The 13,696-nt window shown below is 38.5% G+C and overlaps 3 protein-coding genes across 4 annotated transcripts; all 3 read left to right on the forward strand.

Moving 5' to 3' along the window:
- The first annotated feature begins 147 nt into the window (after positions 1-147).
- On the forward strand, positions 148-3,077 carry LOC110757040 (ER lumen protein retaining receptor family protein). The gene is made up of 6 exons (XM_021958558.2): positions 148-697; positions 1,220-1,419; positions 2,084-2,224; positions 2,324-2,404; positions 2,498-2,625; positions 2,788-3,077. The coding sequence occupies exons 1-6, from the start codon at positions 328-330 to the stop codon at positions 2,828-2,830; spliced, it is 963 nt and encodes a 320-aa protein (XP_021814250.2). The 5' UTR covers positions 148-327; the 3' UTR covers positions 2,831-3,077.
- A 2,906-nt stretch (positions 3,078-5,983) lies between these two features.
- LOC110756967 (nuclear transport factor 2/RNA recognition motif protein) lies at positions 5,984-7,930 on the forward strand. Its single transcript, XM_021958476.2, has 2 exons — positions 5,984-6,828; positions 6,949-7,930. The coding sequence occupies exons 1-2, from the start codon at positions 6,156-6,158 to the stop codon at positions 7,488-7,490; spliced, it is 1,215 nt and encodes a 404-aa protein (XP_021814168.1). The 5' UTR covers positions 5,984-6,155; the 3' UTR covers positions 7,491-7,930.
- A 1,444-nt stretch (positions 7,931-9,374) lies between these two features.
- LOC110756990 (nuclear transport factor 2) lies at positions 9,375-13,454 on the forward strand. 2 transcript variants are annotated; one of them, XM_021958504.2, is made up of 10 exons: positions 9,375-9,557; positions 10,075-10,142; positions 10,242-10,379; positions 10,759-11,047; positions 11,122-11,465; positions 11,635-11,809; positions 11,900-12,021; positions 12,100-12,159; positions 12,562-12,622; positions 12,736-13,454. In XM_021958504.2, exons 2-10 carry the CDS (start codon positions 10,086-10,088, stop codon positions 13,044-13,046), a joined length of 1,557 nt encoding a protein of 518 aa, XP_021814196.2. In that variant the 5' UTR covers positions 9,375-9,557; positions 10,075-10,085; the 3' UTR covers positions 13,047-13,454. The 2 variants fall into 2 exon arrangements, with proteins under 2 accessions (XP_021814196.2, XP_021814198.2); XM_021958506.2 differs by having other exon boundaries at positions 10,084-10,142.
- Positions 13,455-13,696: the final 242 nt, after the last annotated feature.

Below are 13,696 nucleotides of genomic sequence, written 5' to 3' on the forward strand. Positions count from 1 at the left end.
TTTTTTTCTAAATTAAGTAGGTTTTTTTTCTTCTCTTTTTATAAATAAATCCTCTAATCCTTTTCCATGCCCAAGAAGGAGTCTTTTCCTTCTTTCTATTTGTGTTGTTGCGTCATTGAATCCTTTTAAAAACAATAAGAAAGTCATCAAAACGGTCAACTCCAAGGATGATTACATACCCAAATCCAAGAGAACCAAAAAGGAAAGCATTAACTTCGGGATCCAATCTAATCTTTCCTCCTTAAACTGATATTTGACGTGTCCTTTCCTAATTGGTCCCCATAATGGAAACAACATAAATGCCACCTAGTACCGGAGACTAACTGCATGCCCAATTGCCCATCAAAACGCTCACACTCTTTACCTCTAACAACACACTGGAAAAAAACACAACATAATTTTTGTTTCTTCGTTTGTTTCTCTGTTTCTCTTTCAATATCAATCAGGTCCAGAGCAGTCTTGGCTGATACCATGGGGAGGAGGAGGAGCTCGCCTGTAAATGTGCTGTTTCAATGGGTGAGGAGCCTGTCAATGAAAGTCAAGGTCTTTCTTGGAGCCTTGCTTGCTCTCTGTGCTTTGCTTGCATTGAGGTTTTCGGTGAGGGATCACAAATACTTCTTCATTGCCTCTGAGGTTGTGCATGTCCTTGGGATCATCGTCCTCATATATAAGCTCACCACCCAAAAGACTTGCTCTGGTATCTTTGCCTTCCTCTTTTCTCAATCCTTCATAATTCTGTTTTTTTTTTCTTCTTGTGGGTTGATTTGGATTGTTGGGTTTTTTTTGTTAATGTGATTTGTCGTGCTTCTTGTTGATTTAGTTGGTTTTTCGATTTCGATTTCGATTTTCGATTTTCGATTTTAAAAGGTGTGACCTTTTATTGCTGTATTGTCATGGCACAATGGTTGCAGCTTGCAGGGTACAATTTATTTAGTAATTAATTAATTAGTAAATGGACCAACTTCAATAAAACTTGAAAACAGTTCAAGAAAAAGAGGGGGGATGGATGAAAATGTGAACAATTATAGGTGAATTTAGCTCTCACTAATTATATAAAATGGTTATTGTTTTAGCATTGCAATTTTTCACGAACATGGATAGTCTTTCTTTTGAAGCCCAATATCCATCTTCAAATGCATAATCTTACCCTAATCTATTAGAATTCAGGTCACATTGTGCTTTATTTTGATAAACAAACTGGTTTCTGATGCACTCTCAGGTCTTTCCCTAAAGACTCAGGAACTCACAGCTCTGTTCCTAGCAGTAAGGTTGTTCTGTAGTACCATGATGGAGGGTGACATTCACACTGTGCTAGATTTTCTTACTCTCATGGCAACGGCGTGGGTCGTATATATGATACGGTTTAAATTGAAGTCGACCTACATCAAGGAACTGGACAATTTTCGCTTACATTACCTGGTAAAGATCTTCTACCTCCCTTTAAATTAAGTGTTTGGGAATTTACACATGTGTATACGGCCTAAGTAAATGTATGTATGATTTAGTGTATACATGTGTAATTGGGTGCCATTTGAGGAACTTATACATGTGTATACGGCCTGTATGTCGGTTCATCTGTACCCGAATGCTTTGTCAAATATGTGGGAAATCATTTGAAGAATGTATTCAAAGACCAGAACTATTTAATTGGAGATTATAAATTTTAGGTGAGGCTGCATTTGTCATATTGTCAGTTAGGATGTTAATGTTAACAGTAAATTTGAAGGGAAGAATTCTATTAAACATTGAAAATTGCTTATGCTTTGTAGTTTCTTTCTCCATTGTGCATCTCCATAGCATGATTTTCAATTGCCAGTTGTTATAAAACCAAATGGCAGACAAAATCGAATCACAGAGGAAACGAAAAATTTTGCTTTCGATTTGAGAAGATTTGGAGCTGCTTCCATATGCATATGTTACATAGACTATGGCCAGCCTCAAACCATTACTATATTGCAACAGGCACTGATCTTGAATGAACATGTTTACTCTGCTTGAAGTACAGAACTCGAAACTGATATTGTTGCCATAGAAAAAGTACAAGAATATTAACACTTATTTTGCCTCATAAACCACAATGCAGGTGGTGCCTTCTGCTGTCCTTGGTGTGCTCATCCACCCCTACACACTAAATCATCACTTCACTCGAATCCTTTGGGCATTTGGTGCATACATGGAAGCTGTTTCGGTTCTGCCTCAACTTCGGTTGATGCAGAATGCAAAGGTTCATTTTACATCAGATTAAAACTATCTATCACCTGTTTTACCAACTGTCTGGACATTATTTTGATCTTTGTTTTCTTCTTATCATGCTTGTTTTCAGATGATTGAACCATTTACCTCCCATTATGTATTCGCATTGGGGATTTCAAGATTTTTCGCTTGTGCTCATTGGATTATTCAGGTTTGTCATGACTACAAAAATTAGAATTCCATATGAAGTTTTGCAATTAGACATGTATCAGACTAAATGCAACATTTTGCAATTTACGTGCAGATCTATGAGACTAAAGGGACATATATATACTACATTGGGAGTGGATATTTCTGGATTTTGTCAGCTTTCCTCAGTGAGATGGTTCAAACATTCATCTTAGCTGACTTCTGTTACTACTACATAAAGAGGTAAGCCCCGAGAAAAATCTTGCATACGACCTCTCTCGAAGCTTTTATATATACAACCGTTGCATACAATAATTTTTCGTGAACCATGCCCCTTGTGCCACACTCTAATGACTAATCTCAGGTGCCCTGAACCCTCCTAACACAATATTTTCTGTTTTGCAGTAAAATGGCAGGGCAGCTGATAATGAGGATGCCTCCTGTCTAGAGCTGCAGGGCTTAATGATGTACTGCCCTTCTTTCTCTGAGCAAAATATACAAGCATCTTGTGACATGGGGGTTGGAAGTAAATGAGTAAATGTGTTGCTCTCGTTTCTTTTTCTTTATGCCACAGTACGACTGTAAGACATGGTTACTTGTGCTTTTTGGGTTTAGGAATGAACGAATTTTTTTGTAGTCAAGAATTGAATTCGGATGATGCAAAAATACTAAAATATAAAGACTGTGAGACCAAATTTTTGGTGTTTTGTCGAATTTTACCTTGTCATATCCGAATTTGAGGAATTTTCCTATAGTGCGGATTCATAATGTAAGCGAACGCGCTACACCCATTAAAACGACATATTCACCCTTCACTACTAAGGTATAGATTAATCACAATTCATTAAGATGATAGATTCACTCTTCACTAATAGGGTATTAAAGTCACGGGTTCACCCTTCATTCGTAAATTATAGATTAATCACAATTCATTGAATTACATTCTCAAGTCGATAGACGAATTCAAACTAAAGATGCACCCTAATTTCAGAATTATCAACTGGGGCGCAATGTGTTCATTTTGGCCCAAATTGTGGACAGAAACGGACCTTAGAAGGGGGGCAACCCCTTCTTCCTTTTTTCTGGTTTGTTCCGTTGCAATAGCCAAACATTACCTTCAGTTTAATTTCTTTAAGGCCAAAAAAAAATATCATCCCACCCTAGTCCCACCCCACTTGTGCATAAATAAACCCCCTCTTCCCTTTTTTTGTTTTTGGTTTTGTTTTGTTACAATAGCCAGCCAACCCTTTCCTGTACGTAGAAGAAAAAAAAACAGAAGTAGAATTAGGGGTATATATTCTACTACGTCAACTAAAAGTAAAGAATATCCATCTTGTTTTCAAATAAAACGTCGATTTATTGGTAGTTTTTAAATTTTACTAGTTTCTATATGTACTCCTCACTTTGTTATTTTGTTTTATCAATGAAATTCATTTATACTATCAAATTTTGTATTTTCTTAAAATATACTAGCCTCTCTGGATGCCCTTCCGCGCGCTTGTGAGAGGCTTTTTAAAAAAAAAATTAAATTTATTTTAAAATTAAAAAAAAAAATGGGTAGTTGTATTCCATAAAAATAGGATATATTATCTGATTTTTCTTTTTATTTTAATTATTTTAAATATGAAAAAGTGTAAATTTATCATATTTATCCTCATTTAATTAATAATTTCAATTCTTATTGTTTACATTAACCAACGGCATTTTTAAGTATTTTGAATGTTTCATCATTCTCTGTCTTTTATTTTATATATAGATGTACGTAGTTATTCTTTTATCCGGATGTCCACACGTTATTATCGTGCGGATCCTATTGTAAACAGCAGGAAAACAGAGAGGGGTAATATAAAATATACGGCGTCCGCACGATAATAACGTCCGAATGTCCGCATAAGAGAATTTCTGTAGATGTACGTAAGGTAAATTTTGCCCACCTAATTTTCAAATCCTAAACCTATCCCTAAGGGCACTTCCAACAGTGAAACCCTTGTCATGGCAAGGGGGGCTAAGGCAGATACTATTCACATAAATAGTGTATGCCTTTGCAAAAAGTAAGGTGCACTTCCAGCAGTTGCTATGGCAAAGGGCAAACACTATTCATTTTTTATTTTATTTTTTTCACAAATTTGTTTACCTAAACAATTAATTTGGACAATATTTTCGAATAAGATTTTCGGTTTCAAATTTCAGATAAATTTCAAAACATCTTCCATGATGCTCCATGCCCCTCCGGTTTCTTGAGAAAAAGCCATAATATGACAGAGAAAAATTAAACTTGAAAATGAAAAAAATATTGAGTAGAAAGTGAATAATAATTGGAGGAGGAGAAGATGTATGAGGATTTGTTATTAAAAGTGAAGAGTAGGTATTGGTATTTATAGAAAATAAAAATTCAGATATTTTTTATAAAAAATTTCGATTTTTTTTCATATTTTTTCGCAGAAAAAATGTACTGCCTTTGGATTGAAGGACAAAAAAGAAATCCGACAGCCCAGAAGCCGCCACGTGGCACCAGCCCTCGGGCCAGCACACAGGCTCACACAGCCTTTGGGCCAGTCCAGGCCTGTGGCCCCCACATCCTGGCCGGGCCAGCAATTGCTGCTGGAATCGCGTTTTGGGCTCAGCCCCCCCTCAGCCCTTGCCTTCGGGCACTGCTGGAAGTGGCCTAATTGTAATCGCCGTAAATAGGCTCAAGGTACAACCTAATGCAAATAAAGTCTATGAATCCAAACAGCGACACGTGGTAACCATGCATAATACAAGTAACTGCAATGATCGGTCATACGAATTTCAAACCCGGTCTATGCGCCACATACCCTATCTCTCTACTTTTTGGAAAAACTCATCTCCCAACAATCCGCCACGTGTCAACTACCGTACAAAGACAACCAATCTCAACCATTCCCCTTTCACCACGTTTCCGCATCACCGTATCTGAGCAACACATCGACACGTCGACATCACTCTCCGTAAAAGGTGCAGACCAGCTTGACCCTGCCGAGCTGCGACTCTCAACATGCGCGCCACGTTGCAGTCTCTCAATCCCATCCTTCATGAGACGCGGGCCCCGCGTTTTGCCTAACTGGGACACGTGGCGGTTGTGAACGATGCCACGTAGCACTACAGTCATGGGAATTCGTGGTGTGAAAAGGACGGTAGAGATTCGCGGGGTGACAGCAAGATCTCGCACCACGCGTCCGTACGCAGGTGCCAGGCTGTCAGAGCGCCAGAGCTCTCCGCCTATCCGTTGTTATTTACGGATGCCAGGCGCGAACACGTGTCCGATTCTAAGCTCTCCATGCACGTGTGCCACATGGCGCGCCCTGAACCTGCGAGCGTGCTCCATGGGCTCAAAGAAATCTCCCTAACACTTGAGAAGAGTTTGTTTCCCGCTAAATTAACCCTTAAACAGGCGATTTTCGATTATTTTAACCAGCGGTTAATCAGGATTAGTGGCGAAGAGTTTTACTAATCCCGTCCGCTAAAAATATATCCGAAAATATCCTACGTGTCTACCCACCGTCTCTGTCGCCTTCTACTCTTCCGCCACGTGGCGCCCTCCCTCGCTTCCCTCCCCAGCTATTTCCTTACCCTTTTTCTCTCCTCAGAAAATCTGAGAGCAAACCCTAATGTGAATTTCAAAACAAAGAGAGAGAGAGAGAGAGAGAGAGGAACTTTCTTTCATATAAATACGAAGCTCCAGCTTCAAGCTTGAAGTTTTCTTTTTTCAGTTTGAGGCTCTTTGATACGTTGAAAATTTAAGCTTTACGGCAATGGTGGAGGCTTCTGAGCCCGGATTGAAAGAGGAGGAGATTGAGCTCGATTTAGGGTTGTCAATCGGAGGCAGTTTCAGAAAACCAGAGAAATTGCAGCTCGTCAACGGCTTCGGCTTGGATCGGAGAGAAAAGGAGAACCAAACGGCCTCGTCGGAGCCGGAGAGCGCGCTTCGTGATTCGCAGACGAAGCGGGAGATCCAGGCGCTGCGGAGGCAAGAGGCGAAGAGGAAGCGCGAAGAGAAGAGAAGCCGAGGAAGGAACGAGGCCCAAACAGAAGAGCAACAACAGCAACCGGCGATCAAGAGAGAGAGAACAGAAACGAACGTAAATGTGAACGTCAATCTGAATATGAGTAACGGCGAAACGGAGCCCCTCTACCCTGTTCAACCGGGTCAGTACCCGTACCCGCCGGTGCAGTTCGTTCCATACACGAACGGCTTCGCGTACCCTTGCGCAATGCCGTGCTGGGCGCCCAGCGGCGGCGGCGGTTTCAGGCCGTTTCAGGCGCATAAAAATTTGGCGAATAACGGGTGCGAAACGGAGCAGAATGGTGGAGTTGGTAAAGCGACGTCGTCGAATGGCGGATTGGGTAAAACGGGGTCGTTGAATGGGTCCCCAATGTGTAGCTCCTCTACCGTTTCTGATCATCAAAGCGCAGCTTCTCATGAAGGTACTGTATACATACTCTAAAGTTTGCATATCCTTTGTTTATTATTTTGTTGAAATTGTTTTTTTTTTTTCTGCCCAAATAGAATTTTGTTTTGATTTTTTGGGTTTCGAAATCTTTTAGGTGGTGGAAGCAGTGAGACCAGAAGCCATTCAAGCCAGAGCTTACCAGAAAAAACCCATTTGAACAATGGTTCAATATCAAAAGAGACCAAGGCCCAATCTGAACACACAGCTACCTCCAACTCATTTGAATCAAATTCTCAACGCAATGATCAAAAACTGACTCCCAAAGAAGAACCCAAATCAGAAAACACAGAGCCAGTTTCAATCCCCAAACCCATCTCATCAAATGGAGATTCTGCAACTCCAACAAGTCCTCCATTGAAGGAAATTACCAAAATGGACCCCGTTGCAAAGCCCCCAAAACCCAAAACCCAGACCAGTTCTCTTCCCCAAATGCCTTATGTCTCCACCACGGGGAATGGCCCAAATGGGAAAACAATTCATGGGTTCTTGTACAGCTACACAAAATCTGAGATCAGCATTGTCTGTGTCTGCCATGGAAGCACATTCTCACCAGCTGAATTTGTGCAGCATGCTGGAGGCACTGATGTATCTCAGCCTCTGAGACACATAACTGTGATCCCATCTGCTTTTGGATGATGAGAGCTGAATCTATCAGCTGATATGGAAACTGACCCTTTTTCATTTCTGGTCGTCTTTATCTTAATTTGCTAGCTTTTAGCTTTTAGTTTTTGCTTTTTAATTGCAGCTGATGAGGGTTACTTTGGTGGGGATTTGCATACATGTTGTATGCAGAAGGGGATGGATAGATTGATGGGAGGCAGGCTATACCAAAACCTCAGTTTTCATGAGTTCTTGGCTGGAAAATTAATGGGACAGGCAGAGGCTTATTTTTTGCTTTTAATTTTTTTAATTTTTTTAATTTTTTTATTTTGTGTGTGTAAAGTTTTCCTAAATGTGATTGGCGTACAGTTAGCATCGGATATTCTTGTATATAAATCTGATATCCTCTTCTATTTTTTCCAATATTTTATTTAACATACTTCCTACAATTAATCCCAGCTATTTCAAATTCTTAAGGTGGTGGGAGAGAACTTGAGCTTGGTTACCTTTTTCTCTGTGGCTCAATACTATTTTTTATTCGTTTTGGGCAAACATATCAATATATGGTATAATTTTACTTACTTGGAATGGGAAAATAAGAAAGTAAGATATCGGGGAATTTAGGAATATGGGAAGTAAGAAATCGGGTAACGAAATCGGAAAACTGAGAAATATGATATCCCATCTAGTTGATCAAATTCCTAATTTAGGGATAATTTCTTTTCTTCTGATACATATTTTGATAAATAAACATGTCATTAATGAGATCTATTTTTTTTGTTTCCCTTTATTTTCTCTCTAATTAATCCCAAAACATAGAATAGCCCAGGATCAATGTGGGCAAAAAAAGCCCAATGAAGGACGCGTGGGTCTAACGGGTAGTCATTGGCTTAGCCCAATTTACCAGCTCCCGTAAGGCATAGGCAGCTGAGCACTAAACAATTGCTCAACATATTCAACAAACACTTGAGTTTTATTTTCCCCCAAAACTTTCCATTTTACCCATCCCATGGGTGTGCTGAGCGGCAAATTGAGCAAAACTCTTTAATTTGCACAGAGACTATGAAGCAATGAATACCCTATAAAAAATTAAAGAAACTTGGCTCTAAATTTACATTTAAAATGCATATTTTTTTGTGACTATCTAAGTTTGAAGTAATAGGCAAACGTGATGTAACCTAGTGGAAACGGGCATTGACTTGCAGACCAATAGTTTCATGTTCAAACCTCTATGATGTCTTGATAGTGCTTGTGTGAACCTCCATGGCACCTTAGTGGTGTATATGTAAAAAACTCCACTCTCCTTGTAGTTTAGACTATCGCTTGAATAATAAAGAGTGAAGTAATAGACCCTTTGAATAAAAAATACATTACTCGCATCTTTAAAATAAGCCACATACTTTAAAAAATGACTCATTTAACATCTATTGCTATCATGAATCACATGCACAACTAAATAATCATACATTTAATGCATTAATGTTTCATAATTTTGAAACCGCGAGGTTTGCTTTCAAGTACCCTAACTAGTGTATAACTCACAACAATAATCATCATAATCTATATAAAATAATAGTAAATGTGGGTTACACCAGTTAATCAATATGTGTTCGCCTCATTGCACCCAGATTCAAACCCCCTCTTTGTACGTTGTAAAAAAAAATTAAAAAAAATCACTTAAGACTTCACATTTGTTTTATTTTATTTTTTGTCCTCGTTTTTTCTTTGAAGGGGGGTTTGCTACACTTTTTGTCATTGGTCGTGGACTCAAGGACATTGCTAAACTGTTTATTATTTTTTAATCCCAAGATAGAGGAAGTTTAATTAGAAATAGAAAAAAAAAAAAAAATCATGCATTACGGTCGCAACAAATAAAATAAAATAAAATTTTCATTTTCCCTTTCTCGAATATAAATACCCAAAACCCTTTTCGCTTCCTCTCTCCCTTCCCTCTCCCTCCTCCTATACCAACTCACTCGCGCCTCTTGAAGATCCACCAAAACCCTAGAAACTGCCAAACCTCCCTAAGGAGGTGAGAGAAGTCGTACAGCACCACCGACCTTTTCCTCTTCTCTCACCTCTCTCCCTCCGATCCACGCTCAGGTAACTCTCTTGCTCTTCAAATCTCATACATTACCTCTGCTTTTCATATTCTAAGTTTTTTTTTTGTTTGTTATTTAAGCCTGCTTTAGATCTCGGTTTGTTTCATAGAAGTCTAAAATCGCCTTCTTTAGTTGGCAGTGAACGGATTTAAGGTTGAAGAGAGTCTTTTTTCTTTCTTAGAATCTATTTTGTGTACGGAATTAAGCTGAATTTCTGTTAGTGGATAGTTTGAGCCATGTTTCCTGATGAGATTCGAGAAGAACATTTATTTTGAAAGTATGTATATAAATAGCGCGAGGAAATTATTATTATTTATATTGTTTTGGAAAGGTTTGTAATGTGTCTTCAGTTAACTGGAGAAAAAACTTTTCAAATCTCTAATTGAAAGAATTGGAGTAGTATTTTAAAAATAAAAGGGGAAAAAAGAAATGCAGTATTCTTCAATATACGTTTTAGTGAAATCATCTGTATCAGTTTTTTTGGTTCAATGTGTAATGATGTTGTTTGGTTTCTGGAGGTTGATCAGAGATGACGACTCCGGTGCAGCAAGCCCCAGCTTCAAATCTCCCTCCTAGTGCCGATGTTGTATGTATTGATACCTGAACAGTAGTTGATGATTTACTACACTTTTGATCCTGATGGTTGCTAACGGATTTGGAATGATTTTTTTTGGGTTAAATATAGGTTGGCAACGCATTTGTTCTTCAGTACTACAATATCTTGGAACAATCCCCTCAGCTTGTTCATCGATTTTACCAAGATATTAGTAAGCTTGGTCGTCCTGGAGATGATGGGATCATGAGCATTACAACCACGATGGATGTAAGCTCCTTCCGAGACCCAACGTTCTTTATCATTATATTAATGCATCTGCATGTTCATGCCAGATCATATTCATAATTGTTATTAAAGCAACTTATTTGGGGCCTAGATGCCTATGCCTAGGAGTATTGTTAAATTTTCCCTTTGATGCTTTTCATTGGTTATATATATTATCTCCAGAAGCTTAGAAAGTATAAGAAAAACCTAAAAATTATGTTGCACTGGATATAGAGGCATTACAAGTTAAAAAATTTAAGAATTGTACATTTTTCTCAGCAACTAAATATAGAAATATGAAGTTATGAATCACAGACGGAATTGATGAAAACTGTGAGGGTAATAATTCCTTTGGATTTGTTTATTATATTTTACTGGGCAGGCAATCAACAAGAAGATACTTGATTATGGAGAGCTCAGTGCAAATATCGTAACTGTGGATGCTCAAGAATCTTACAATGGGGGAGTATTTGTCCTTGTCACTGGGTTTTTAACTGGAAAGGACAATATAAGGAAGAAATTTACTCAAAGTTTTTTCTTGGCACCACAAGACGTAGGCTACTTTGTTTTGAACGATGTTTTTAGATATGTGGATGATTCCACCCCTCAAAACGGGGACAATGGATTGGTTGTTGATGCTGCTGTTGAAGCTCCTCTTACTCCCAAGCATGGTATACATGATTCTTATTTAAATGTTAAAGTGTGTACTTTTGTTAGCTCTAATTGAGTTTGATTCTTGTTGTAGATACTACTGCTTTGCAGGGCTATCATGTCTCAGAGCCTGTGGTAGTAGTTTCTGAAGATGTTGCCAAGGAGGAAGTATACAATCCCGCTGAAAATGGAGAAGTTTTAATCGAAGAAGAGGAAGCACCTGTATCAGAGGTTGTCGATGAAATTCCTGATGATTCACAGGTGGTGGCTGAATCTTACTCTATAGTCGAAGCTAAATCCAACTCCAAAGTTGAAGCTGAGTCCAACTCCAAAGTTGAAGCTGAGTCCAACTCCAAAGGTGAAGCTGAGTCCAACTCCAAAGTTGAAGCTGAATCTAACTCTAAAGTTGAAGTCCCGAAGAAGTCATATGCCTCAATCGTAAGCAGCTGTTTTACTATATCTCATGTCTCTAAATATTTTCAGATTTGTAAATATTGTGTAATTGGTTGATTAACTTAGTAACGCAATTTGTGCAAAAGAATCTCACTTTTCCTCTTTCTTTGTTGTTGTCCACACCTGATTCTGGGGAATAAATCACTTGTTCCAGCTTAAGATTATGAAGGAGAGTACTGTGCCATTTTCTACTCCAGCACCTGCTTCTGTGAGGTCTGTCCCAAAGAAGCAAGAGCAGCAAGTGACTGCTGCTCCAACATCTGTTCCAGTTTCGGAAACGGTAGTTTCCAGCACAAATGCACGAGAAAATGGGAACCTAGAGGCTGAAGGTATTCAGTTCATTATACTGCTATTTAACTTTATCTCTGTTTCTTATCCTTCCATATGTTTGCTTAGTAACTTTGGTTTCATGTAAACAGCTGAAGGTCACTCTATCTACATTAAAGGCCTGCCAATGAATTCTACAAATGCTCTTATTGAGAATGAGTTTAAGAAATTTGGACTGATAAAAAATAATGGGGTGCAAGTTAGAAGCCAAAAGGTTTGTCTTGAGTTTCTCTATCTTTGATGTTCGCAATTCTTCTGTGAAAATACTTATTGTTCCTCCATCATTACACAGGGCTTTTGTTTTGGCTTTGTGGAATATGAGGCTGCAAGTTCTGTACAAAGTGCGATGGAGGTATTTAATAGACGTTGTTGCACATCTTTTTTTTTTCACGATCCATTATATTGGATGTTTGAAAAGATTTATGTATGTCTATTTGTTTGAACCCTATGAAGGAGTTTTTAACTCAAGGAAAGTGGTGTTTCAGTTCGTTGCATGTTTCTTCATTGATGCACTATGTTTTTTCATGCCCCGATATCTTGGATGTTTGAACAGATTTATGGTTCTGTTTATTTGTTTGAAGCCAATAAAGAGTTGTTAACATAATTGCTTTTTAATTTATTGCTTGTTTCTTCTTTTATTGATAAAAACAAAAGAGTCCATTTGATATTCTAATCCATTGATTTTACAAGTGTTTATGTTATTATATTTTTTTCATGTGCTTGTGCGGATAATATTTTTCTATTGGTGTTGTAGGCTTCACCCATCATGATTGGCAACCGTCAAATTTTTGTTGAGGAAAAGAGATCTACTCGAGGTAAGTTGAATTTTGTGCTGAACATTGTGTTCAAAATGGAGATTGCACATTTGTACCCTCCTTGATTCTAAATCTTTTACAACAATTTTTTGCTTGTACATTTCTATGTGTAGGGAACAACAGGGGACGGTTTTCATCTGGAAGGGGCAACGGCAATGGATACCGGACTGAAGGTGGCAATGGTTACAGGACTGAAGGAGCAAGAGGACGTGGAGGCTATGGAGGTGGTCGAGCTTATGGACGTGGTGATTCCGGTTTCAAGTCTGAATTTGGAAGTAGGAGTAGCAATAGGGGAGGAGCACCGAGTCGTGGAGGTGATGGATATCAGAGGTCTGATCATGGTGGTCGTGTGAATCGTCCTGCCGGGGTGGCTGTTAATACAGCGGCCAAGAGTACAGCACCACAAGTGTCTGCCTCAGCCTGAGAAAGGCCAGGCTTCGAAGAGGTTCATTGGTGAATGAAGACAAATTAAAATTTTTTCGAGTGACCGTGGTGTAATTGTTGGATAGCATGAAGAGGGCTGTTTATGATCTGTTTGTGGGTGAACCACCTAGGAATTCCCATAGGATTTTTTTCTTTTTGACTTTTTTATTTTCTTTCGGCCTTAATTTTGGAGTTATTTTGGGGTTGATAGTGGTGGTAGAATTATGCTTTAGTATATGTTTCTCGATAAACTACTTGTAGTAGCACCGTTGCGCTGTTTATGTGGAAGGAAATTGGGGAAATGAATTAGGATTTAGGGTTTTTGATGTGTTGTAATGGCTGTCTCGTGTTGGTTGTAGGTTTCCCTGATTAATGTGGGCTAATGTTTTACGGATGGCTCGTTCTGTCATTTATTTTCTAGCCTTGTATGGTATTGGAGACACCGAATGCCATCTATTGTTTACTTGATTTTGTGCATCGGTACAAACTCGACCCTAAATCTTTTTTGTTTTCATAATTTAATAAAATCATTTCATATTAGGAATTCATCAATTAAATTTTATCTATTCCATTTGAACTCAGTCTGAGAGTCAATTTTTAATTTATTACTAAATTAATATACTTAAAGAATGCAAAATGTTGCAATCAACT

Source organism: Prunus avium, chromosome 8, assembly GCF_965620075.1.
Source record: "Prunus avium chromosome 8, drPruAviu1.hap1.1, whole genome shotgun sequence".
In the NCBI taxonomy this organism is placed as follows: domain Eukaryota; kingdom Viridiplantae; phylum Streptophyta; class Magnoliopsida; order Rosales; family Rosaceae; genus Prunus; species Prunus avium.